The sequence below is a fragment of the Spea bombifrons genome, chromosome 8 (genome assembly GCF_027358695.1).
Source record: "Spea bombifrons isolate aSpeBom1 chromosome 8, aSpeBom1.2.pri, whole genome shotgun sequence".
Classification (NCBI taxonomy): domain Eukaryota; kingdom Metazoa; phylum Chordata; class Amphibia; order Anura; family Pelobatidae; genus Spea; species Spea bombifrons.
In genome coordinates, this window is record NC_071094.1 from 33,827,370 (window position 1) to 33,854,363 (window position 26,994).

The window sequence follows — 26,994 nt, forward strand, 5'->3', positions numbered from 1 at the left end:
TTAGCTTAAGTGTTTGGGTTAAAATAGCAGCTTTTATATCCTATATCATCAATTACTTGCTGCTGTCTCCTTTTTTTGGACTGCAGTAATTAATCCGTGTCAAAAATAAAGTATATTTGCTCTTTAAACAGTTTATTGTGATCCCTTATTATTAGGGTCCTTGGGGTCGGTCTGCTTCATATGCCCTTATAAAAGCGCTCTTGCTTTCCGTGAATCTGCCGAGTTCCTCAAGCAGTAGGGAACTGTTTACCCAAAATACTAGATGAAGACCCCACAAACGTTGTTTTTGTCCCCCCTGGTAATTGATATGGCTGCTTTGTTAAATATCTACTTCCTTTTTCCCTTTATCAGCAAAAGAAGTAATTGTTTCCTTGAATGTTTATATTAGATTCTTTGACCAGAGATTCCATACAATGGTAGAGGTTGGGTTCTCATTGACCCTACACACTCTGTAAAGTTCTGAGGGCTCGCCTAGAAGAATAAAAGAGTTTCCTTGTCGTAGCTAATAAAGTCTGCTTGGATCTCCTATCGTTTCTTCTGCTCTGCTGCACTTTGTAATTAGAACTTCCTTCAGCTGCACACATTATATTCCAAGACTGAATTCCATCGAAGAAGAACATCTCTCCTGGTCGATGCGTCTGCGGAATTCCATTCTAAATGTAAAATGAGATGTCAGAATACTTGGGGGAGAATGCAATTTATCAAGGGGGTTTTGTAACAGAAAATGAAGACGCAGATACCCCCCCCCTTCCTATTCATATACTCGTTATAAGTTGTTCACACCAAATCCCAGCTCTCGCAAAAAATGTAAAACTGGAATGAAAGCATTGGTTTTGTTCAACCAAAAAAGAAAAAAAGGCTTATTCTTTAAAGGAAAAGAAAAATTCTTTCCCATGGTTAGGTTGTTGGTAACATGAAGTTCTAGGAACTATGTGAGCCTTTTGTTAAGTTACCTGTGGCTGTCGGGCATTAATGCTTCTCAGGCATTAGAGATGCTACTTAAAATTGCAGCCCTTTTATTAAAACAATGAAATCCTGCAAAGTAACATTTATGAAGCTTATTTTGTCACTTTTTTTTGTAAATTTGCTTAATGACAAAAACATCCTTGGAACCGGTCCCATGCCGAGAAGAAATGGTTCCTGTCTGTAAGGGAACTCTGTAATTAAAGAAACTATTCCAATAGCGTCTCCTATTTTGTTTATGGTAGGACAACTGCTTAACACTCTCACCCCCAGGGAGGCGAGCAATTTAGAAAATGTGTTATGTTGGTTTTTGTTGCGGTGTAAGGTATTGACTTGGTGCAATGCCAAAAGTTGAGCACGAGTTAATATATATATATATATATTTTCCTTTCTAAACTGTAGTGTGCGTAGATGGAATTCTGAAGGTCGTTGAGATGGTTCTATCTCTGTGGTCATTCCGTTCCTTGGTTATGAAACCTGTCTGAGTTCCTGCTTGCTGGGCTCTATGCGTACATGGAGAAGCCACATGTTCTCAGTTACCTACAGATGGCTTGAAATTGTCTGGGAGAGAGACGGCAAGATTAATGAGCTTCTGATTTTCCCGTCACAGCTCGTAACTTTTACATTCTCTTGTAGTTATCCAAGTTTGGATTCTATGTCCCGCATTCCAGGAGCATTGGCTCCTAACGTTTTACTACCGGCGCCTTGAGTTTTTGGTGGGCTGCTTTGAGTGAAGATATAGGCACTTTATATAAAAAATATTTATATAATATATAAAGATTATTTAAATAAATATATACACGCATGGATGTAGCTTGTGCATTAAAAAAAAGTGTGTTGAAACTACACTGTGTTCCCTGTGTCCGCTCCTGTAACACATGGCTGTTTCCCTGACACTATCTAGTTACTTGTATCATGGGTTAATTTAGTAGCAGGAAACGGGGTCAAACGCCTCAGGTGTATCTCAGTTGACCTTTCCCATGGGGCAGACTGCTAAATAAACAGAGGTGAAAGGACGCTAACATCTGTGGCATGAAAGGGCTTTGGGCCTAGGTGGCCTTTGATGCGGGGAATTGTCTGTAACATTAATTAAGGAGCTTATATTTGCAGGCATTGCCTCTACATTTACAGGTTCAATGTGTGCGATCCATCTACACACATTTTGGTGACATTTTAGATTTTAGGCCGCTTATACCGGTTTTCTTGTGCTATTAATGAATGGATTGTAGTTTTGATGTTAATGTGCGGTGAATGTGCCGGTGTTACGCGCTGTCATCTTCGCCGTGGAGGTTTAGGTAATTATGGGTGCTGTCCTGTTAGCAGACGTCGTGGTTTCATGTGAACGTTCCTGTAGGGCCGCTGTCTGAGGAAGTGGTGTGTCTCCCGCAAATTGTGCTGCGCGTGCAACTCTACTGCTTTGTGATATTAACACTTTAGTGGCAAGCGAGGCTGGGTCCCTATATACACATTGATGGCTGTAAAATATTCTGTAACAGTTCTGATGGGCTGATTTCGTTGGATTTCTATAGGGGGGTCACCTATGCAGGAGCGGGTTTTTCTCCACGCGCAAAGAGGTGCAATATGTGGTCTTCGTCTTGTCATTTGAGTTAGCTTGATCTTTATTATTTGTGCAAAAACAAACACCTCTGTATCAGTGTTTTGGTGTTCTTCCAAATCATAGGATAAACTGAACTTCTGGCCATCTTTCTTTTATTAAAACATAAGATTGCTCCAGATGTGGTCTGTTCGAGTATGTTGGATTGCACCGGGAAATCAGGAGGCAGATGGATAGGGGGAGCCTTTGGGTTCTTTTAGAGGGGCCGTGTTTGGTTGTATACCCAGAACCTAACTTTTTTTTATTTTTTGAGTATTTTATAACTTAATTTATCACCTTGTCATTCTGGAATAAAATCCACTTCTTGTTACTAAGAGCTCGCAAAGCTCTTAATTGTTCATCAAGGGAGATAAACTGTTAATTGGACATCTATCGGAAGAAGTCTTCTAGTGAGGAGTCAAACTTTACAAATCAACCCTCTGGCAGTTACCCACAATATTATGTTTAATCATCATGTTCTCATCCTGGCATACCTTTAAATATGAATACATACCGGTATAGTTAAGGTAGTGGACAATGTTGTGTTTAATGCACATAAAGCAACATTTTATTGTGGAAAAAGGAATCTTTATCATTGTACGAAAGTTCAGAAATACATTTTCTACAATAAAACCATTGTCTTTATCTTTCTGCTTCTTATTAAATTTATAAAACAAACAAAATCCCTGTGCATTGTGTCTGACTAAATGGTCTGTAGACCTTGACGTGCCAGTTGTGCTGCGGTTGGAGCTTGAATTGGCATGTGTTGCTAGCGATCGAAAGGAGTTATATTTTACTTATTTCTCTCACAAAAAAAAATTCGCTTTAGGAAATTGCTCCAATAAACAAAAGCTGTAAGTAGTGACCCGAGAATGTCGTCTGAAATAATTGCTGGATTGTATCTAATGATTTCATTGGCGTCAACGTAAGCTCGGAATCCAGCGGCTCGGTTGAGGGGGTTCATGAAACCCCGAGTCTAAAGTTAGAACGTTATCCTTTGCGGTCGGAATTTTTTCTAATATTTAGAAAATGAAGATGCCTACTCTTCAGTTTTTGCCCCCTGGGTAAAATATTCCATGATATGGGTATTTAGGTAGAAAAAAAAACTTGTGCAAATGTATCTGGTAATTGAATTTGATTTATAGGTGAACAGTATGAGAGGGTAGGGATGAGTTTACTGCCGCCCCAACCTAGTCGGCCAAGGCAAGTATACGTCGCTGGGTATATGACAGATCTGGGCGACCTGAATACCCCCAGTTTAAGTTGAACTACAATTGCCATGAAGTGTTGCATTGTTCTCTTGGATAGCTGGGGAACGCAGCATTGTAATTCCCATAGAAGGGTTGTTTTAAATGCATTATAGTATTAGATGGTTTCTATACATTTTCTATGTCGAAAAGAACAATGTTCAAAGAACGCTGAGCGTTGTACAAACCTATTGAAAATGTTTTTCCTTCCAGTGTAGTTTTCCTTAACTTGAGATTCCTTCCATAAGCCTTTCTTGGGTTCTGGATAAAGCTGCTTGCGGTAATAGAATAAATTGCCTTAATGCTGACTTGGGTCGATGCAGTTTCTTAAGTGTTTATATTGGCGGCTTATTAACAAAATATGGACAATGCAGAATTAAGCCGTGGGTGTAGCTAGCAATGTCCAGCTGACATATCACTTTATTAAATATCAATTCAGCCAAAATATACATCCCGCTTGTCGAGTCGTTTTATTATTAGATTGCTTTGAAAGTAATCTGCCTGGTGGTTTTTGAACATATTCTTCTTTGGCTTTCCTTTTCCAAATTAGAATTTCAACATATAGCTCACTCGCTTTGGTTACAAACCTAAGAGATTAACTTTTTTCCCCGCAAAGGCTTGGATTCCTTTGAACAATCCCACTTACTGTACAAATAATATGGTAATTACTTTAAGGCTCTCTGAGACGGGATGAGACCAGTGATGGTCCTCGGTCTTCTTGTCATGGGAAGTAGAATGTTGGGTTTGGAGTAAGAGCCGTGACATCGTCCATACAGAAAATCCCTGAATGTTTTTCTCTTTTGCACATTGGGTTTTGGTGGAGGTTTTCTTCTAATGGTTTGTCATTTCATTTGAAATTGAGTACACCAGTTAGCCATTAGTACTTTCAAAATGTAATAAAATGTGAATCTATAGCCGTTTTCTTTATCTCTATACCCTAGGGTCCCTTATCCAAATCTGAATACCACTCCCTGATTTTATTGCTGGTGATCAGTAAAACGATTATAATTTGCTCAATGCGTGGTTAAAAATCAATAGGGAATTCATAGCCGCGATTTGTTTCATTAGACACACAGGCCTCTATTGTTTGCAACACGCTTTAAATGCCTTCGCGGTTGAGACATGTTCTGGAGCGCTGTGGGCACAAAAACGGCAGCCGCCATCACAGGGAGAACTTTATTCCCACGTTACAACAGCCATAAAAAGACTTTAACGCAAAGTGACTCCTACTTAAAACAAACATGACAACTCGCCACCGTGCACCATTTTACTTGTACATGTCCATCATGCAGTGATTCCCAAGCGGATGGTTCCCTCGACATTTACTATGTGAATGGAACATTTTCGGTGCATTGACTTTGCCTGTCCTTGTTGCTTATTCTTCATTAGAAGGGTGTGTTTTTTTTTAAATGAATACCCTATCCATGCCTTTACCTCCTCCTGCAGCACAGCAACGTTGGGACGTTGGCTGTAGGCTGGGTGGGTTCACCCAAATATATAACCTAAAGATTTCAGTCAAACACCAATGTGAAACCCAAATTAGCCACATTTTCCCTTTTTGTTGAGAGTACTAGAATTTCTTGAATTTGTATAATTCTGTTTTTTTTTTTAATTTTATAAAATGTATTTTTTTGCCTCTGATTTCATCTTCCCCAAAGGGAAAATCCCCTTTAAACTAAATACCGTCCTGAAATAATTTCAGTTCTAAGCTTCAGGTAGGTTAGGAAAACGAATGTAACTAGGTGACACTTTTAGAACGATGAAATTACATCTGACTTATGTTTTACTTTTACAAGGATAATTTCCTTCTGGCCGCTGCGTGGCCGTATGCAGTAAAATGTGCCAATTACCAACACAAGCGATCCTTTGATAGCCTCACTCAGCTGTTCAGGGTTTTGTGAATCTGCCCCCTAACCAGGAGACATGATTGAAAAATGTGCTTGCTGTCCTTTATTGAATGAACCTTTGCCCCGACCCAACAGATCTAGATGGCACAAGAGCTGCTTCTGGCGTTAACGTCCAGACTTGTTATGAAAGATCTGCCTCCCCTGCCTCCCCTGTGTCTCCTCATGCGCAAGGCATCTTTGGAAGAAAAAAAAAAGGCAATGCTTGTTAACCTCTGTCAAAATTATTTGTTTTCCATTACCAACATCGTTCAAAATGTTTTAATCTGCAATTAATCAAATCTGCCCAATTTCCCTGCTATAAAAGCCATGTCACTTGGTCTGATGTTGTATTCGGGATAGCCATATGTGATCATGAATGTTTCAATTCACTCGCTTCTACTGGAAGGCCGTTCTCTTTATCTACCATCTTACTGGGGAAACAAGACTTTCTTACATTACTTGTCGGCAGGAAAATACTTGATGAGCCAAATGGGTCTCGCCTGCTGTTGAGATCTTTGATTCTATGTAAAGGCATATTATTGTGACATTCTCTTATTAAATGTTTGCTACGGTTCATATTTTCCAGGTGACCATTTGAAAGTATGTCCACAAGGACACACATGCTGCTCCCAGGCAATGGAGGAAAAATACAGTCAACAGAGCAAGCATGACTTCAAGCAGGCGGTCATCGACCCGTGCAGCAGCATGCAAAATATATTCGCCTCCAGATACAACAAGTTTGATGGTGAGTAGCTTCTTTCTCTCCCCCACTCAATCCTCCTGGGTGTTTTATATTCATTTCATTATATAGATATGTTTTATATTTATAATTATGAGGTAGTGGTTAAGAAAAACCACTCCTCTGGATGAAATGTGCTAATAAGAGCTGAAACCAACAGACGGACACATGAAAAATGTCTCGTAAACGGTCCTCGGCCTGATAGATTTTTATAGATCGCTTTTTTTTTTTTTTTTTTTTTTTTTATATTTATATATATTTTTTTATTCCCTGCACCCAGTTGGCTTTCATTGTAGTCCTACAAATTTTCTAATTCCACAGTGGGTTTTTTTTCTTGTTTTCTACAGAACATCCCAATTTGTTTTAAAGAAATCATCAAGACTTTTTAACGGTTTTAGGTGCTTCCACAGCAACAACAGTCTTAGCAGGATTATTTTTATTGCTTGAAATTTTAATTAAAAGGAAACCAACTTTACATTTTTTGAGTTTATATAGCAGCGACCTATTAGTGTGTTCACACGTGTCAAATGACAATTAAGCATTCCCTAAAAATACAGCAAATTGTAGAAGGTAAAACGTTTCCAATTTATTTTAATGTTTCCAGCTTTGGCTACACAAGTACATGTTTTTACCATACTGGAAGGCATCTGCTCCATGAGTTGAGGTTTTGATGACCCAAGCAAGCTTAATTTAGAAATCATTTTAATTTCCTCTTTTCTAGTTTCTCATCCCTTTTTGCCCCAGCTGCCACTGGCCGCTATGTGCTCTTAAGTGCTACTTAACCAAATGTAATTCAATTTCCAACCAGATAATGAATTCCTTCTAAAATGGGTCTTTTGTAATCAAAAACCACAAAACTTAAAAGACGGCAGTAAAATATCTTGGACATCTGTTTGGAGATTGCATGGTACTATAGCGTGTGCGATTGTGAGTGGACTAAGCTGCTAAGTGGGTTTTTAGTGTCCATACATAATGTCCGTACAATTTTGTGAAAATATATTTGACTCCATCTGATTTTTACATATTTTTATCAGATCATTTTGAGGGAGTCCTTGGAGACCCCAACATTTGGAGCTTGATTCATCTGTTTGATGTGCTAGGTAATCAAAAAGGCCGTTTTCAAGTGTTAAAATATTATTATTCCCTGCCCCTGAGCCCAATGAAAGGCATTATAAGGATCAAGTGTTCAAAGACCTTGTAAAACAATCAGGCCTGGTTTGCCCTATAGAATTCAAATGAATGTTGACCGTTGCCTTCAGAATTAAGTTGTCGGCACAAAGGGTTCCAAATCTACTGCATTCAAGAGACACATTAGCCTGAAAAGGGTTACCAAGACACTTCTAAGGCTCTGGGGCTCCACTGAGCCACCGCCACAGCCATGTTGTATTGTGGAGAGGGTTTGTGGCTATAGTCAGTCTTCTGAGGAGTGGCGGGTATTGTCTGGATTTCTTTAATAAATTCCAGAGTGGCGTGTTTCTTCCCTAAGAATCCCTTTTTAGATTCTTGAGTTTTTGTTGAAAAGCAAATAACCTTGGTTGCCATATGTACCAAACGAGACACACCTAGCCTTACTGACTTAGCCACAGTGCTGAGCGTTGCAACTTGGCCATGCGGAAGGTACAATGAATGTCTGTGCTGCAACAGACCTTCATTGTTTTTAAAGCTCCATGGGCCAGTCGGGGAGATCGAAGGATCCCCTTAACCAGCCCATGATCTCCACACCCCGTGTCAGGGGGACAGTGCCCGAAACGGGGAGTGTTGGAAGGTGTGATTTATGTCTGCGTGCGTGTGTGTATGCAAGCATGTATAGTGTGTGTACACTTTTTTATTTTTTATTTTAAAGCTTCACTTTTGGGTGTTGGTGTTTAACCTCAGTGTTACACACACCCAAAATGTGGGGCCGTGTAGTAGTTTATACAAGCTTCCCACAGAGAGGCCATGATTCAAAGTTTGCGATACACACCCGTGTTTTCTTTTAATAAGAGTTACATTTCTGGTTACATCGGAGCTTCTGTGAGAATGGAGATGTATTTAGCAAAAACAAGAAGGCCAGTTTCATACTTTAAAACTGGACCCCCTCATTCCTATGTTCCCCACAACTAAACTGTATATGTTTAGTGTTGAGAAAAAAAATCATAACTGAAATTGTATTCGCGAACGAGCATTTTGTAGGCCAGTTCTAGGTTAGGGAATGCACCTTTTTGGAGTCATGGACCAGAATGATCACCACCTATTATTTTCTGTCTCAGGAATAATCTTGTGCTGAAGGCAAATTCTGGAATTGTTTATTTCCCTAGGTTAGAATTAGTTTTTTTTTTTTTTTTGGAGGGGGGGTGTTGCCCTGGGATCTAACTCCCAGGAATACTGGTGTACTCGTTCAAACAATCCCCTATATATACTGTGTTCGGGTGAATAGGGGGCATTGTTTGTATTTGAAACTGCTAAAAAAAAAAAGTTGATTTGTCGTCCTTGGAAAATGTTTGTTATATTTTTCATGGGATTTGCATTGATTTAATGATTGTAGCTTATTTGTCGCTCGGTTATAAACCAAAATAGAAATGTGATTCCTGTTTGTAGGTCTGTGTATGTGACTTTGCGTAAAGGTGTTAATTTATGGAACCCAAAAGTCCAGACATTGGAGGCCGAGAACATTTATGTACTTTTTTCTTTCTTTCATACTCAAACAACTCTTGATTTAGTTTTATAGTAATAGGCTTAAATTTCCTCTGTGATTTTTTTTTTTATTTTTTTTTTATTTTTTTTTTTTGTTTTTTCTTTTCTCCTCTGGATCAATGTAATTTATTTTAAATGATTTATGTATAAAGCTTCGGATTTCAACCTGTCTATGGATCTCTTTATGTTCTATAAAGAACGCAAGTGTTTATGTTGGAGTTTTATGTATTTGTGTCGTGTTGGCTTTTTCTATAGCGCTGTAAGGCAAAAGTACATAGCGGTGTAGAAGAACAGCCCACACTTCACCCTTGTTTTGACCAAGCTACCAACTTTGTAATGTCCTTGGTATCAGCTAAAGATCTAGCTCCAAAAACAAATTTGACGTCCCTTGGTAACCGCTGGGGAAAGCTCCAGCGCTGGCTCTGGTGAACAATGAGTGTGGGGATCCGTTTAGACCCCAGTGTGTATAGTGTGTGTGTGTGTGTGTGTGTGTGTGTGTGTATATATATATATAATTAGTGTCAGTCAGTGTGTGTGTTGGATAGTGTGTGCATGTGTATATGTGTGGTGTTAATGTGTATGGGTGTCTGACTGTGAGTGTATGTCAGCATGTAGTGTTACTGTGTGTGTATTAGTGTATGGGATTAGTGTGTGCGTGCGTTGGTGTCTGTTATTATATAGCGTTAGCACGTGTTTTTAGCAGTTAATATTTTATCAATAAGTAACTTGACTTTCTAAAAATTTCATGTATATCAGTTTATTAAATGGATTTATTTAAATTTTTTTTCTATTTTGTTTGATATCTTTATAATGAGATGTATGTTTAATTATCATATACAGTATATTTATATATTATGGGAACATATCATGGTGGGGCATAAACTTCGAACAGAGAACGGATTGGGGAAGTATGACCAAAACTTTAAATGTATGAAAATTAAAAACATGATTTGGGGGGGGGGGATCTGGGATGCCGGCATTCCTAAATTTTCCTAGACCCAAACCAAATTTGTTGAACCCCAGAATTACTTTGTTTTCATAGGCTGGCCATTTCAGGTTACCCACTTAATCAGGAATTAAGTAATCTTGATATGACATCTGTTTCTTTTATCCCGGCTCTTGTAAATATACGGAAGTCATTAGCCATGTGCTCAAAGGCACTCTCTTTGATATTCTCAAGGTATCTATAACCCCCCCCATTTAAGGATTTAATCTATTGTGACCACCCATATTTACATTGTATTGTGGGTGAGAAGATATGTTTTATCATGCCTTTCGGAACTGTACGTACATTATCTGTCTATACAAAGCACTAGATTTATGTATCGTTTATTTTACCAAAGCTGCCGCTCCTCGTATAACCCACGCAGGTTGTTTGTGTTTGGAAATATTATGTGCCCTAAGCAAATCGCCTAACTTAAAAGAAAAAAAAAAAAGAAAAAAACAAAACAAGAAAAAACCAGACTTAAATTACCAACTCGTTCTATAGATCATGTTTGGGATATATATTATTTTTAACGATTGTGTGAATCCATGTAATTAAATAAAATGCACTAACATAGTTTGTTGTGAAGTATTGAAGGTAGACCACGCGCTCGCTCTATTCAGGGGGTTGAAATGGAGGTAGCGTCTTTGTATACCGATCGGAGTAACTTTGTGGTTAATATAAATCACCGTGGAATTTCAAGCATTCTGAACCTAAACACCCAATTCCCCTTTAGACAGGAAATGCCACTCGTAGGAAATCAACATACTCTGATTTTATTTAATTATTTTGGGATTACTTTTATGCTACATCGGCGTTTACTTTTCCCCAAATTCATCCCGTTCTATTCCTGAAGGATTTTCAAATGACTTTACGGGTCTGTCTGTCGTGTTTTTAAAAGCCTTTTGTTTTTCTGAGAATCTTGGAAAGCTTCTATTGTTACAATTTCTTACAAAGTTAAAATTTTTACCCAGGCTTAACGCAAACATATTTTGGAAAGGTCCCAACATAGAGCAACTATTTACCGATCATTAGTCTACGCTGAAGAGAGATCAGAAACAGACATATCTAATGGAATGTAATTAAAGTGCTTTTTGACCTTATGAAACTCCTTAGGGATACCTAAGGGTTAATTACTTTTTTTTCTTCTCTTATTCTGCTAGTCGTGGGAAAGGTGCAGGCCTCTCGTTATAAATGAAAACATTTTCTTTCACGTAATTCAGACAGCTGTTAGGTCAGTTCCCACCCAGTTGGTTTATGCACACTGCAGTCCATTTTACCGCATTGGATGAATCCGTCTATTATTTATGATTTTTGGTGGCGTCCCTCCTCCCACGTCGTCTCATACAAAATTCACCTAAACTTATGGGTTGAAATCAAAAATAAAATGAAACCAGGTATGCGTAGATTTGGGTTATTTCTCGGCCCACATGTTCTGGCTTCGTTATTTTTTTATGAGCCACGGAAGTTACATTTTTTTGAAATCTGTATCCACAATGAAATTTACAGCAGCTATGGCTCCTTTTTGCCCTCTTAAATAATCTTTTATGTTGTATTTAAATAGCACGGATAATTTACACAGCACTTCTTGCAGTACATATATTCAAGGTGTATGACAAAACTAGAATGGAGAGATAAAGATAAACCGATATCGTAAAGATAACATTTTAAACTGGCTAACGAACAATAGGAATTGTCCCGTTTTCTCATATTTATGCAATCTAAAAGTAAGTGTGGAAAGGAAGATTGCTTATTCTGGGTAGATCAGAACTGCACAAAAGGCTACTTTTCGACTTGGTAAGAATCATATTTTGCAGAATCTTAGCTTTTTTGTTTCTAAGATTGTATTTAAAACTGTGTTGTCTTCAGTTCTTATTGCTTGATCTTTGACTATAATTAAATTTGTTTTCCTCCTTCCAGAATTTTTCAAAGAACTTCTTCAAAATGCCGAAACATCGTTGAATGATATGTTTGTGAGGACTTATGGAAGATTATACATGCAGAACTCTGAACTCTTTAAAGATTTCTTTGTGGAGCTGAAGAAATATTATGTTGGTGGCAATGTAAACCTGGAAGAGATGCTGAACGATTTCTGGGCACGACTTCTGGAGCGCATGTTCCGACTAGTCAATCCGCAGTTTCACTTCACAGATGAGTATTTAGAGTGTGTCAGCAAGTCCACAGACCAGCTGAAGCCTTTTGGGGATGTACCACGTAAACTCAAGCTTCAGGTCACCAGAGCCTTTGTGGCAGCTCGCACCTTCGCACAAGGACTTTCAGTCGCAAGAGATGTGATCAACAAAGTGTCCATGGTAAGAGAACCCTCCTTTCTTCATATCCACAGCCTGGTAGTCTTTTTCTTAAATACGTCTGTTGGTAGCTTTGGTTGGCAGCAATTAAATATCCTTGGCACCCATCTTAGGAACTATATCCTTGTATCCTGACCCATATAATCTTCTGGCTGATGCTCTGTGCAGGAATAGTCTGGTAAATGATGTTGACCTGGCAGAGGAGTGGAGACCACACACAGACCATGTTATAAGCCAACTCTTTGCATGTGCTGGAATGTGTTCTGCCTTTGGGCCCGTCTGTTGCTTAAATTCCGAAGAGTATCTCACATCACCCTCACAACTCTGATATATAATAACTGTATTGATGGACTTGGTGCTTTACCTGTATGAGTTTTATTAAATAAGATGAGTGAAGCTGAGTAGATGAAATAGCCACATAATATTCAGCATGGCTGGTGGTATATAACTACTCCTCTTCTGCTTTATGCCTTAAGTGTGATATTAGATGTATGACTCTTATTGATTTAAAAACATTTTTGAGGATTGTGATATGCCATCTGATCATGTTGATAAAAGTGGCCCTGAACAGCAATGTGTTGAGGAGGTCCATGCCCTTGTAGTTGACCATTCTGTCTTTTGATGTATCATTGATTTACTACCCTCTTGACGTACTGATACAGTTTTGTGTAAAACAAAACAAAAAAACAAGCCTTGTTTGTATTACTATCCATAAATGGCCCATCTAATGTCTACAGCCCACTCCCAACACGGTGCTGCCTGATGTAGACTGGGGAAATGCTGTGCGGGTACAACGTATCCGTGTCATAAAAGTATACTTACCTAGCTCTCTGGAGATTACGTAAAGGATGGGGTGGACTGGAACATATTTGTATGGTCGGATGTATATAAATGTGAATGAAGATGATAGTTTTGGGGCTGGGTTTAAGGATGTTGGAATGGGTGTGACTGGAAATTCTTGGGGAAATGTACATGTTTTATTCCAGATGTTTTGGCTTAGAGGAAAGAAGTATAGCGAGAGAGAGAAAGGTCTCTTTTATTTAAGTAATTTGTATGATCTTCCTTCTTGTTGGTTAAACTCAGGCTCGTATTGACATCACGTAGGATGGTTCACACATCCGTTACGTTGGCACCTTTCACGTGTGTTATGATTATTCAGGATTTGGTTTTGTTGGGACATTAAATTGTTCCTAACATAATAGTGGGGTGTCTTATTTCTTGTTCTATTGTGTTTAGGTCAGTAATTTTGGCAATGGTTCTTCCTGGTTAGTAGCTTCCCCTGGACGCCATTATTCCAACTGTTTTCACTTGTGGTGTAAACACCCAGCCAATGTTTTATTCATATTCTCATTGTGCCTCCCATAGTGTCCCAGAAAGTCTTAGTAGTTCAAGGGTCTCTAGCAGGAAGCTGATGCTTTCATTGAAGGGAATGGTTGAGACCCCTGCCCCCAGATTATCATGTCAGGTCTGTTTTCCCATTTGGTCTGTTGCATGGGGGTTAAGCTTTGGGCCTCAAGGGCTTCCTACAGGCCGGATATTTATGATATCCCAGCATAAACACGAGTAGCCTAATGAAAATTATTTGAGTCAAATAAGTCCCTTACATTCATAGCAAGGATTTACTAAAATCCTGGAATGGTGTGACCCTCTAGGCTTGGAGTTCAGCTCATCCATATGATCTTCTGCATACAAGCACTTCATGACAGGCAGGCCCTTATATCACAAGAAAAACTGATACTTTGTAAGTCGGCCGTCTGCGTTTGTTTTAATATTCTTGTTGCGCAGGTGGAGCAGTTACCTGGAAAGTGTCTACCTGAGAAAGTACATCTGCTAAAGTTTAGCTAGGAATCTGAGATGTTTAATCCTTAAAACCTGAAGGGCTGGACTGGAAAGTCTTGATTTCTTTGTCTAGACTGGAAAGGATTCCTAGGCTTGTAGCTGAATGTAGCGCTTGGCAGCCCGAGGTAGTAGACGTACCGCTGCAGGTCACAGCCTGTAGGGCTGGTAATGACAGAACTCGCATCGGTTCTCTGTGCTACGACAAAGAAACGTCACTATGGGCCCTCTCAACCTAAACGCGAATACCGGAGGAGCATCTGGACGCATGGCGGCACCCTGTCCTGCTGAAATTGGGTTTCATTGCATACAAATTCTGCTTTGTTTCTGATTTTTGCCCCCATCTTTATTTTGTAGCAAAACAAGCTCTCCATAATGACGACAGTCCCACAGAAGTGCAATCCATTCCATTTATCGGCATGATTTATCAACAGCACAGTACTGCAAATACCACATGTGCCATTAAACGGAATAATCCATGGAACAAAATGAATATTTCAGGTTTAACTATGAATATTTTTAAAGTAATGTAGTTTGAAGAAAAGTTTTTTTTGGGGTCACCTTCTCTACTAAAACGCCACACGAGGCTGATTCTTTATGGCAATGCTAATAAAGTCCTGCTTGTCCAGCGAAATCCTTTCCTCCACAGACTTATATTGGAGCGCCTCTCTCGGTAAGACCGAAGGGTGATCGCAGGTTGTATGACAGTCAGGATGTTTAGTAGACTGGACTAAGATAATAGGGAGAGAACTCTAATATGCAGCTGCCTGACAACAGTCTGTCCTTTGCGGCAACCCAGTGGAGGTAGTTTGATGACCGGACTTGCCCGCCATGGGGCTGCGCGCACTTCATTCAGTAGGTTACCCATGAATTATTTTCCTTTTGTGCCAGTGTGTTGGGAACTAAAGCCGAGTTAGCAATTTGTTTTGCAAGAAGTACATTATGAAGTACAAGGTTCATTTGGTCTGGAAGTGCACGGTCAGCAGATATGGTTATGTTAGAAGGAAATCTTTGTACAGGATCTTGTGGAGCTGTTAGTGGTTTACTGGTTGAGTAGCCAGCCATGTCTTGGTCAGTGATTAGTATTTGTTGAGTAGACAGTCTCTGTAAGACAGCCGTAGCCAACTAGATTTTCAATGTTTTTCAATGGCGCGTTCACTTATGACCATTAGCGCAGATGTTATCGGGTCTGTTCACAAAGCTTAGAGCTGGCCTGGCCAACTAATCTAAACTGGCTGAATTTAAGCAAATTGTCAACTATATTCAACTACAGTTATAGGGAACTTTTAGTTGCTCAAAAGGGTTACTAATAAAGAGAGTAATACCAGATTTGTGTTCAAGGTGTTCTAGAACAAACAATATAATCGGTTTCACCAACGTTTTTTGTTTTTGTATAGGGTTTCTTTGTTTTAAGCTGTTAAGTGTTGGACAGGTGTGGTTTCCTCACTAACCTGTAACAAGTACTTTGTATGATAAGGAGTAGAGGACACATTTATATGTTCATAAACCTGTCACTGTAGATAAGATTAGTTGATTGGCCCATTCAAACGTTGTGTGTTTTAATTGTGCCTGAATACAATTAGGAGGTTGTGTTTTTATTACCTTGTCTGCCGTTTGCTATATTAGGTAATTGTTAACCTGGCTGTTTTATCCTGGAAGATTGTAAAGCTTTAAGTGGTTACAAGCATACAAAATGTAAGGTCATGGGGGGAGGGGGGCATACACAAAGCAAAGGCCTTGGGTGTATTTATAAACCTGCCATGCGATGCTCAACAATGTGCTTTTTTCCCCGAGTGGAGTGCTATATCCATTCTATCTCGTTGGTGTATGCTTTATGATGGGGATAGTTATATGCAGGGAGAGTATAACCATTTACTGTTGCAGAATAGAATGTGTGCTGCGAAATCTATTTTAGATAGACCAGTGGCCGCCAGACGTCGGCTGTGGGCGCACTGGTTTGCACAGCTCTTCAGAGAAGCGCTAGCTTAGTCGTTATTATACTTGGAATTGTCCACATATGACTTTAAGGTCCGTGGCCTGGATTCCCAGCGGGTGTCCGTGGCCTCCCTGCAATCTGTCATACTGTGGCTTTTTGTGTGAATGATTGGGAGCTACGGAATCACGCACTCCAATTTTTAACAATCTTATAAGTCTTAAGGCTTCCATCTTTTCGGTTTACTTTTATGGATGATGGATTTTGGGAGTAACGCAAATCATTTCATCAGATCTTGAGTGGTTTTATGCCTTCAGACCTTTTTCTTACCAAGAGTCTGTCTCCAGGAGGACTGCTTGCTATATCACCTGCAGGTGATATGAGCAAAGCACTCCTTATATGGACATTGGGTCTGCGGCAGATGACCTCACATTTTGGCTGTCTTTGTTGTCCTTTCACTCAACACGGTGGCAGGATACATTTTGGGCACAGACTTAAATTGAGTTTCTCTATAACCACAATTATCATAGTGTAAACTCTGCTCCTGAAATGACGTTACAGCATGGCATCTGTTATTGTGATATTTGTTTGAGTGTTCTCATTTCTCTTGTACAACATTGTTTTTGCTGGATCAGACAACGCTGTGTTCTGGAATGTGACTCTTAATTCAGAAGAAGGCTGAACATGGTAATTTTATGAGTGCTGGTATATGCTACTCTGTTCCTGTAATAATAAAAATCCATTACAGATCATAGGAACACAGTACTCTTCATTCCCGACTGTCCCGGTGGGGTTTTCAGCTTAGGCTTAATAAAAGTTGTGTTTTTGTTTTGCTGTATAATGGCAGTTTTTAGAGTGTCTAACATACATTCACTTTTGCCTTTTAGGTGAACCCAACACCTCAGTGTGTAAGAGCGATATTGAAAATGACCTACTGTCCTTACTGTCGGGGGCTTGTGACAGTAAAACCTTGCAATAACTACTGCCTGAACGTCATGAGGGGCTGCCTGGCCAATCCTGGAGACTTGGACTCCGAATGGAACAGCTTTATTGGTAAGTCTTACCGTATAGCAAAAGATCCCAGACTGTGGCCTACAAATAATATAACGAACATTCATGTTATCACCTCTTTTGTACTCACTTATCTCCCCTTGAGAGATGCAGACTTTAGAAGCTGGTATCATTTCGAAGTTGCTTCTAAGGACAACAAAGTATGAGTATTTTAGTTGTCTAGATACATTGCCGGTACCTAAAAAGTGGGACTGGAAATTGGTGTCTTTTCATAAAATTTTTTCAAAAAATAAAATAAAAGCCCCAATCAATGGATGATCTTAGTGGATAAGAATGGCAAGTTTTCATTTTAAAGATTAATATTCCTTGTTCATACATACATCTCATTATTATTCCCTAATAAAATTCAAGTATTAAAATCAAATGGAAACAGGATGAATTCAACATTTTTGTAAATGTGTTTCATTTATTTTTGCAACTATCCAGTTTGCCAATTACAAGGGGCTAAAATCCAGCAGTCCTCTTTACTACAAAATGTTAATGTGAGCCTTTAAGCTTTTTTTTAAATGTAGAACCCCCTTGTAATAAATTGAGGTGAATGTTGAGATGATGATGGTTGTAGAAGAGACTCCATTGTAGAGAACTTTACTCGTTAGAAGGAACGTTATCGCCCCCAGGTGGAATCGTGTGCCACTATTCATTTTGATCTTCTATCAAACTGTAGCTTTGTTAGATTTCCTATGAGCAAACTCGGCAGATAGAAAGATGTTTTATATATCGGTGCCATTCAAAGGGTTGAAGGCTACTGTAATTTAGTTGTGCTGATGCGGGTATATATAACAGCAGCCGCCTAAGGCCCGCATTCAGAAAAAATGTCACCTGGCCTCAACCAGTATCCTACGACATGGAAGTTGCTGTGTAATGGATTCTTCTCTCTGTACAATTACAGTGCAAACCTATAGACCCAACTCTTAATAACGCTTTAAGAAATATGTCTGGCTTCCATAGGACCGTTCTTGGTTTGGTAAACGTTTCCCATATTTCGCAATTTCTATAAGTAACCAAACCAAGTTCCTGGCATTGGAGATTTGGCTAAATTATAGATTGCACCCCGTAATAAAAGCTTGACATGACAGATCTTTATTTCTAAAGAGTGAAGTCGTTATAATTCAGCTTCGCTATTCACACGCTCTAGATACAGATGCACACTTTCGAGGATTCGTTTCCCTCGAATGATAAAAATGTAGTGCGCATCAGCTCTCAGATCCTCCAGGCATTGAGAGACGCTAATCCCCGAGACCATGTCCTGAGTTTAAATGCTTTAATTAATCTGTTTTCTGCTTGCTGGGCTTTACTTACATTACATCACCACTTTAGCCTTGTGGGGAGGGAGTTATACTTATTTTGCCCCTTTTTTATCTTTATTTTGACATTCTATAAAATGTGATCACGTGAATTGAGGCATTCATACAACAAAACAGTTCCACTCTTACATTCATGTATTAATGCTCCTGAGTTTAAAAAAAACAAAAACTTTACACATTTCTCCACAAACTTCCTTAAAGTTCAAAATGTGTTCAAATCAAGTACAAAGTCAAACAGAATCTTTAATTAGGCATTTATTTCCGATACGATTCACAGTTCCTAAACCAAGGAAGATTTGTTCCTAGTAAAAGATAAAATCCGGAGCCTCCTTGGCTGTCCATATGGATAGAACACAGAAATACTATGTTCTAGATCCTTATGCTCTTCATTCTAGTGTGATGCGTTTCCACTGGTACTTCCAACTGCCAGGAATATAGGGTTTAACGTTCTGAGGGTCTTAAACCTGGCAGAGCCCAACAAATATACCATAGCCCGGTCTCACACTATATTTAATGAGCTCCCTTTGATTGCCCTCTGCCAGTATCTATCTGCTACAGAACAGCTACAGTTGAAGATCTGCTTATGGACCAATTATTACACTTCTGGTCTTCTATAGCTTACATTCGGCACTCAGCTGGAGACCGAATGCATTCTCTACATCGCCGGTCAAAAGCGAGGGAGGAAAAAAAACCCCTCTGCATTCCTTAGCTGCGATACATGTAACGCCATGGCACCAGGTCTAACAAAAGCCCCGATTCGTACAGAATTCCCATGCTCTTGTGTATGGCCTGACTAGCTCAGCGTTTACAAAGACCCCAAACAGCCAGAGGAATCTGGGTTTGTGTTTCTTTTCAGCCTTTCACAAACACATTATTGATCTGGAGGCCTTTCCTGGCCACTGAGGGGATACAAAGTTACCAGAAGGAGGAATTTCCTCCCAATAGCCAACTCTTTACCAAAACTGTAATTCAACTTTTAAACAGTTATGATGCACCTGAAGAGAATATCGATATTTACCAAGCCCTTTGCAAGCCCAAGAATTAGAAGTGGCATCGAGCTTAGCTTGCATTCTCCTATTTACCAGCTTTCGCTTTCTTGACACATCAAAAGAATTTTGTTCCTCCCGTATCACAATGGTATATTCATGCCATTAGCCTCTGCGGAGGGGTTTGGAGCAACTTTTTATTGAAAGCCGTCACAAAAAAGTGACTCTTTTGTTTTATTACATTTTATTCCCTTCAGCAAAATATCCATTTAGTCAGATTCCTGTCTCTCTGGGTCAGATCAATTGAATTCCACAGTGAGAAGCTTTGTCTAACCTTCTTGAGACTCCATGGAAAGCTGAGAAAGGAGCAGTCTTTAATTTTGGCTTCTATTTTTCTAATTTTCCAAAATGTTCTGATTTTTGGAAATTTATTAAAACAAAAAAAATACTGTATTAAAATCTGAATTCCCCTATAGATACTTGATTGTCGGGAAAGAAAAAAAAAAACATAATAGCGATTGAGGGTTTGGCATATATTTATAGTAAAGTTCTTTAGGCGTATCTAGGAAGTCCACGCGGTTCTTTGGATGTACCACGTTTTTTTTTTTTATAGTTTGGATGCTCTCTGTGGAGATTCATATCCAATTTTTTTTTTTTTCATAGAAAAAATGTTTTATTATTTTTATTATTATCTTTTATTTATATAGCGCCAAAAAATTTACGCAGCACTTAATACAATACAAATATTCAAGGGGTATGACAAGACTAGAAATGACAGAGTAAGACAAACCGATATATTAGGTGAGAGAGCCCTGCTCGCAAGCTTACTAAAATCTAAGTGAATAAACATAGTAATGTAATGGAGCTATTTATCGGTCCAGTTTGCTAGTAGATATAGAATGAGTCATGATGAAGATTGGTCTGTTTAGTGATAAATGTTTCAACACTCTAGTAGCAGAATTCTTCCCGGTTCCCTACTGCCATGAAATCTCATCGAGAGTGCCGGCAGTCACATTAGAATAATGTTATACATAAACATAGACGACACCTCTCCCATGTAACTAGTCCGCCAAACTTATCCAGTTATGAGTGTAGAATTTGCTGGTCAATAAAGAGATGATAAAGTTACGCTGTCCATGACTGACCGGAAAGCTAGTTTGCAGCTCAGTGGCATCTAGCTAAAATTCAGTGCCGGCTTCGGAAAAGTTACGTTCGTTAATGGGTCGTCGTCTGACCTCTCTGGCGGTAAAGAGTCTAACAAAACGCTCTTGGTCCCGGCCTCATTAATGGCTGAATTTCTGCCAGAATAGATTTCCTGCTTTCGCAAAATGTACAGTTTGTCTTGGAATCACGACATCTAAACTTCACAAAGTGCTCTTTTAAAAGAAATATTCGGCCTGTAATTAATATATTATTCTGTCATGCGCCTACACCAGTTTGCTTTTTACTTCTGATAACATTTTTTTTTTACCAAATCTGAACAGTATGTGCTATTATGCTTTACGCTGTCGGGATAAAAAAAAAATGTCATACGTAATCGTTAAACGTGTACGCTTTTCAGCGTGAAGCATTGTATGGACTGGTTGCCTGAACTTTACAATTTGTTAGCTTCAACTTTATTTTATATGAATAGCATAGCTTTTAGTTTGAATGCCTCAGCCATGATATAACAAAACATTGACATTGAATCCCAATTGTTTTCCTTTTTTGCTCGTACTTGAGACCTGTGTGCGTTTTTGAAGTGTACTTCATTGTAGTCTCCTCGTTATAGATGCCATGTTGATGGTGGCCGAACGCTTGGAAGGACCGTTCAACATTGAGACCGTCATGGATCCCATCGATGTCAAAATCTCGGATGCCATAATGAACATGCAAGAAAACAGCGTGCAGGTCTCGGAGAAGGTACGTAGGCCGACTCCACTCCGAAAATGCAGAATCCCAATAGCTTTTGAATCTGTCACGTCCTCTAAGAAATATTTTTGGCACTTCAAGCTAATAAGACATGGGGTTAAATGGTTGTTATTGGGAAAAACTCATCAGCTGCTGTCTATGATGGTATATGATCTGTAAGGATACATAACATAAGAGTATATAAGTATCCATCAGTTACTTGTTACACTAGTAATATCACGTTGTGTCCGATGTCTTGGAACGGTACTTAGCAAACAATTATATTTTTGTAATTCTTGTTTTATTTTCTTTCCCGTTTTCGTATGTAAAGGTGTTCCAAGGATGTGGCCAACCAAAACCCAATACCCAAGGAAGAGCTGCCCGATCTGCTTCAGAAGTTGGTTTCAACTCTCGTTTCAGAGCCTATTCCCCCGAAGAAAGGCCAACAACAGCTGCTGGTACAAGTCTGGATAGACTGGTGAGATATTTCTCTGCTCAGGCTGCATTGAGGTCTATAGGTTTTAAATGATGTATAAATTAATCCAAAATAGGATCTAACCGCTATAAGCCGTTTGTAAAGCTGGGTCTTTCTGCAAGTCCCCTCATGTTTTGTTCCGTATGTGTTGTTGATACAGGTGGCAGATGTGAAAGAAAAGTTAAAGTCCGCCAAAAAGTTTTGGTCTTCTCTGCCGGCCAATATATGCAAGAATAACTGGACTTCAGGAGCCAATGAAGATGATTGTTGGAATGGAAGCGATAAGAGCAGGTTAGTAGTCGGCTAGTAGCGGGTTTCCCTAACATAGATGTTCTTGGTAGAGAATTTCATTGATTCTGTATGCATTCTGGTGTCCTGCCCGCCATAATAATGATCCAATGTTGTACCGTTTATTTCAGGTACCTCTATGCAGTAATGGGAAATGGGTTAGCTAGTCAGCTTAACAATCCTGATGTGGAAGTGGACATCACAAAACCAGACATGGTGATCCGTCAGCAGATCATGGCTTTACGGATAATGACCAATAAAATGAGAAATGCCTACAATGGGAATGACGTCAACTTTATCGATATAAGTGAGTATATATTTAATAATAATAATAATAATAATAAAAATCTGCCTAGCGAAAGAGCTCTGTATCTAATTATTTCCGGTTGGGCTTTGCAGGCGACGAAAGCAGCGGTGAAGGAAGCGGTAGTGGTTGCGAGGGTCCAAAGTGCAGCGACGAGTTTGTGTTCAATGCCACCGAAGAGACCAAGGTCAAGACAAGGATACATGTGGGAGACAAGGCTGTAGTAGCGGTAGATCCACCTTCTGCGGCGTGTGCCAACACTGCTTCGCTGCTAGCGTTGTTCCTCAGCACCTTGCTCTTGATGAGGCAGTGGAGATAATGGAAGACTGTTTTACGCTTTAGCAAACTAGACTTTTTTTCTCTCAAAATGGGAGTGCACCTTTTTCCACTTTTTTAAAAGAAATTCATCAAAGGACATTTTGTTTTTTTAACGTAAACCGGCAAAGGTGTATCATTTTTACCATGTTGCCACTGGTTCGTGTTGGATCCATCTGTACCTCCACACTTACTGTCATGGAAAATGGACTTGTTCAACCTGTTAGGTTACAGTAAGCTGAACGTGGCAGACAAATGTGTATATACAGATTTCTAGGTAGCTTTGCATTAGTATTTTATCACATTTCTATGTGATTAATTCCAGGGTAAAACCTAACCATGTAACAAGTACGCTTTTTTATGAGGTATCTGTACAGAAGCTTTTTTTTTTATTTATCATTTAATTTTGGAGGGGGGGTGACCAAGCCACCTGCAAAAATTAGATTCAGTTGAAATTTTAGATATGTTAATACGAGTTAAAAAAAATAATTGTATATGAAATGTTGGGTTTATCTAAACGTTGGAGTGACGCTTGGTACTCTGCGTGTCTTGTGATGGAGGGTACGTCTACTGGAAATTGGATTTTACATCGGTTTTAAGTGGTATGAACACACATGGCTTCAGTGACTTAGGTGTTGGTATATGTGTGTGATATATTGCTGTACTGTATTAAATAGCGAAGCGTGGGGCGGTGAACCAATGTGTTTCCAGGGTGCCATCCATATAAAATGATGTCCCATTAGGGAATGGGGCATTTGCATATCCATTGTTACAAAAATCTTCAATTTTAATATTAATTTCGGGTGAGTGATACGCAAGAAATAATCAGTTCACCCCATCTCTGGCTTAAAACATTTACAAAGGTACTGATCATTCGTATAATACTTCGAAAGAACAACCATCCTGTTGCCAACAGAATAATTGTGCAGAAAACTACAAAGTTGTTTTTTTTAGCTTTAATCTGTTTTTATTTTTTTGTTTATATATATATATATCTTGTTTTAAAATCAGCAGTGTTCAGATCTGAATGATCAGCTCAGGGTCATTTATCTTATTTGGTTTTTCATGGTACACGTAATCATTCTGGCGTACAATAAATTCCGGATGTAAAATGGAGTGTGGATTTCACACGTTTACCCGTTTCTCTGTATAAAATCTTTTAAGTTAGTTGAGTTTTAACTTTTTTTTTTTTTTTTTAAAAAACAATTAAAAAAATGCTTTTCTGTACAAATTTATCCAAGCCCACTGTTATAAGGAATAAACTGATATATTGTGGACTGTCTAAAATGTATTTTGTATCTAGTAAAGAAATGAGATCTGTGAGGTTCTTTCCTAGACGCACGTACCAATTTGCCATAGAATATTTAATTTTAAACCAATAACTTATCTGTATTATTAAGGCAACCAAGCATTTGTACAAAAAAAAAAATTCTTCTCTAGAAAAATAATGAAAAAAAAATTAATCTAAATGTTAAAAGTTGCGTGGGGGGAAAGTTGTAAATAGCTTTAGTCGAGACGTGCGAGATTGGAACGAATACAGATATTTAGCAACTACCTCAATTCTGAGGAATTTCCTATTTAGCTTTGAGGGCTATGACTTTAGGTGGAAAGAAATCCGGTCTCCGTAATGCAGCTAGAAAAGCTGTCCCCGCAGACCTTATTAGATCGCTTTCGCTTTAAAACATTTTCACCTTTTCCAGCTGTTTTTTTTTTTCCTGCGGATTTGCTTTTGGGACAATCGGCTGCTAAAAATTTTTTTTTTTACAGGACCCCAAATGATGCTTGCAATGGTTCTTTAAGTTGACCTTTGCAAATCATTCTCTTGTCTTGTAACGCTCGGATTTAAGCATATCTTGGATTCTTTGATTTCCATGGGTCCTGGGAGGATAAGCATTCTAGCTTAAACCAGCTGGCAGGCCAGTTCACAAAAACTGAGATAATATCTCCCAAAAAATAATTTTAAAATAAACTAGTGTTAGATATGTGTTTGGTTTTTTTTCCAAAAAAAAAAAATCCTTATTTGAACTGCCTTTATTGGGCATTTTCTAATGTTTTAATTACTGTTTATAGACTGTTAACCGTGCATTTCTTTGAGAACTATAGATATATTTTTCATTACTTAGGAATTTAGCATGTTAAACGCGTACTGAATTTTTTCTGGTTTTTGGCTGAAATTTTTTTGAGGGACTGAAATATGTTGTGTTGTGTTGTAGAAGGTGTTTGTATAGAACGACATAAAGAGAAAATTTCCTTTTTTTTTTTTTTTAACCCTGATGTTTTTTTTAGTGATTCTACATTGGAAATACTTTTTGATTTTTGTTTACTTTTTTTTTTTTTTTAGACGATCTCCAGTTTCCCACTTCTTTTTCTTTTTATGAGATTTTTAGGGTTATCTACAAATCCCGAGTATTACAAGGAGCACAGACAAGCCTTTAAATCGCCATGTCTACATATTTTAATATTTATTTAAGCTATGAAGGAATGAGCAAGTAGTTGTATATTAATCTGATTAAATTAGTTGTGAATATATATATATATATATTTGTATACATATATATACAATTCATGCACATGTTCAGACAATAAGACTTCTTTTTTGTTCAAGGGCTTAACTCGCACGACACCAGCGTTGTGTTAAAAGAGCATAAAGTGCGACACATGACTATATATAAAGTTTTAATACTGTTGGAATGTATATTGGCCCCAAAAGATTTTCCAAATAGGTAAACAAAGTAACGTTTTATACTTCATTGTGAAACCATTGACACATGGAGCGATTTGTATGCGTGTCCTTTAAGTTTAACGGGAATATTGGTTGTGTGCCTATCGGGTCATGCGGATTAAAGAACTAATGTATACTCGTTCATTGCTCTTTTTTATTGGCTATAATCTCTTACAACAGCCGTGGGATTTTTATTATTAAATAATTGGCCAGTCTGCCTAATTTTTGTTTTTGATATAAAGGTGCCTTTTAATGTCCAATTTTTTTTTTTTTCCCCCCACATGTCTAAGGTTCTAAAAAAAAAAATAAAAACTCCAAAAAATACAGAAAGCCTTTTTATATCTATTGTACATAACTGTTTGGGCCATTTAATTATTTGTGGCTTCCAATACAGCGATATTAAAATAGGAGTTTTCTTCTTATAAATATATATATATTATTTTTTTGTAACTGTGTTTTGTTACCAAAAATGTAGTATCTTATGGAAATTTGGTCAAGGTGAAATTTGGTCTAAATTCAAATTCTGCAACCATGAATGTGAATTGTTTAGAAATCATGAATCCCTTTCCTGGTTCTATCCCCTTTTTTTAATGAAAAAAAAGTTAGACATGCACTAAAATTGAGTTGTATTCTATGTCCTTTTGCTTCTATTAGCAACTGAATCGACTTTTTTATGAATTTTGTTTGCACAAAGCAAAAGCTGACAGTTACATAGTAACTATAAAGTAATTTGGGAGGGGGGAGTGACGGCCTTCGGAGGGTTTTGTAATTACCTGGGTTTTCTGAACAATGTTATAAATGGACGTAGATGGGGAAGGTAAATGGCGTGTTGGTATATGCTAAATTATATAAATGTGTAATTGTATATTGCTTCTGTTTTTGGTTCGGGTGGCTCTCTGTTCCAATTTCTGCTCATTCTGCCATTTCTCTTGTTTTTGTTTTTTACACTTTTTTTTCTTCAGACCGTAATTAGTTCTTTTTTTTTCTCATCATTCAGTAAAAATGTCTGCTGAACGTTAAAACTTTTATGTAGAAGGAGAGATCAAATATACATATATATATATATATGAAAGGCTAACCTCATTTTAAGCATTTATTGGCTATATATGCGTAGTTAAGAGTCCTGGCAACTCTTTTACTAGCAGGGGAATATAATGAATGTTTTTTTTTGTGTCCTTTAATCGGAAGACAATAGGACTATCCTGAGACCTTATATTAAAACTATACATGTGAGGTTTTATCCTTAACTCTACATAAAAGCTATCTCCTGTATAAAAAAAAATAAAATAAATGCAACTGTATATTGCATATACCAATTATTCACACATTTCATTACGTTTGTTAATTAGTTGTGATGTGCACGTACAATGTTATTTTATTGTCTACATTTCTGGCATTACATACCCGGACATTATGTTCCAACAAACAACATTTTAAATAAATGAAAAAAATAAATCCTACTTTTTTTTTTTGC

General features: G+C 38.2%; 1 protein-coding gene across 1 annotated transcript in view; it reads left to right on the forward strand.

Moving 5' to 3' along the window:
• Window positions 1-24,729, forward strand: part of GPC4 (glypican 4) — a 41,545-nt gene extending 16,816 nt beyond the window's left edge. The window contains exons 2-9 of the mRNA XM_053473451.1: window positions 6,277-6,435; window positions 12,008-12,399; window positions 17,053-17,218; window positions 21,298-21,428; window positions 21,748-21,894; window positions 22,052-22,182; window positions 22,311-22,486; window positions 22,579-24,729. Coding sequence (XP_053329426.1) covers window positions 6,277-6,435; window positions 12,008-12,399; window positions 17,053-17,218; window positions 21,298-21,428; window positions 21,748-21,894; window positions 22,052-22,182; window positions 22,311-22,486; window positions 22,579-22,802 — 1,526 coding nt within the window. The 3' untranslated portion in view covers window positions 22,803-24,729. The remainder of the gene's footprint in view (window positions 1-6,276; window positions 6,436-12,007; window positions 12,400-17,052; window positions 17,219-21,297; window positions 21,429-21,747; window positions 21,895-22,051; window positions 22,183-22,310; window positions 22,487-22,578) is intronic.
• The last annotated feature ends 2,265 nt before the right edge of the window (window positions 24,730-26,994 follow it).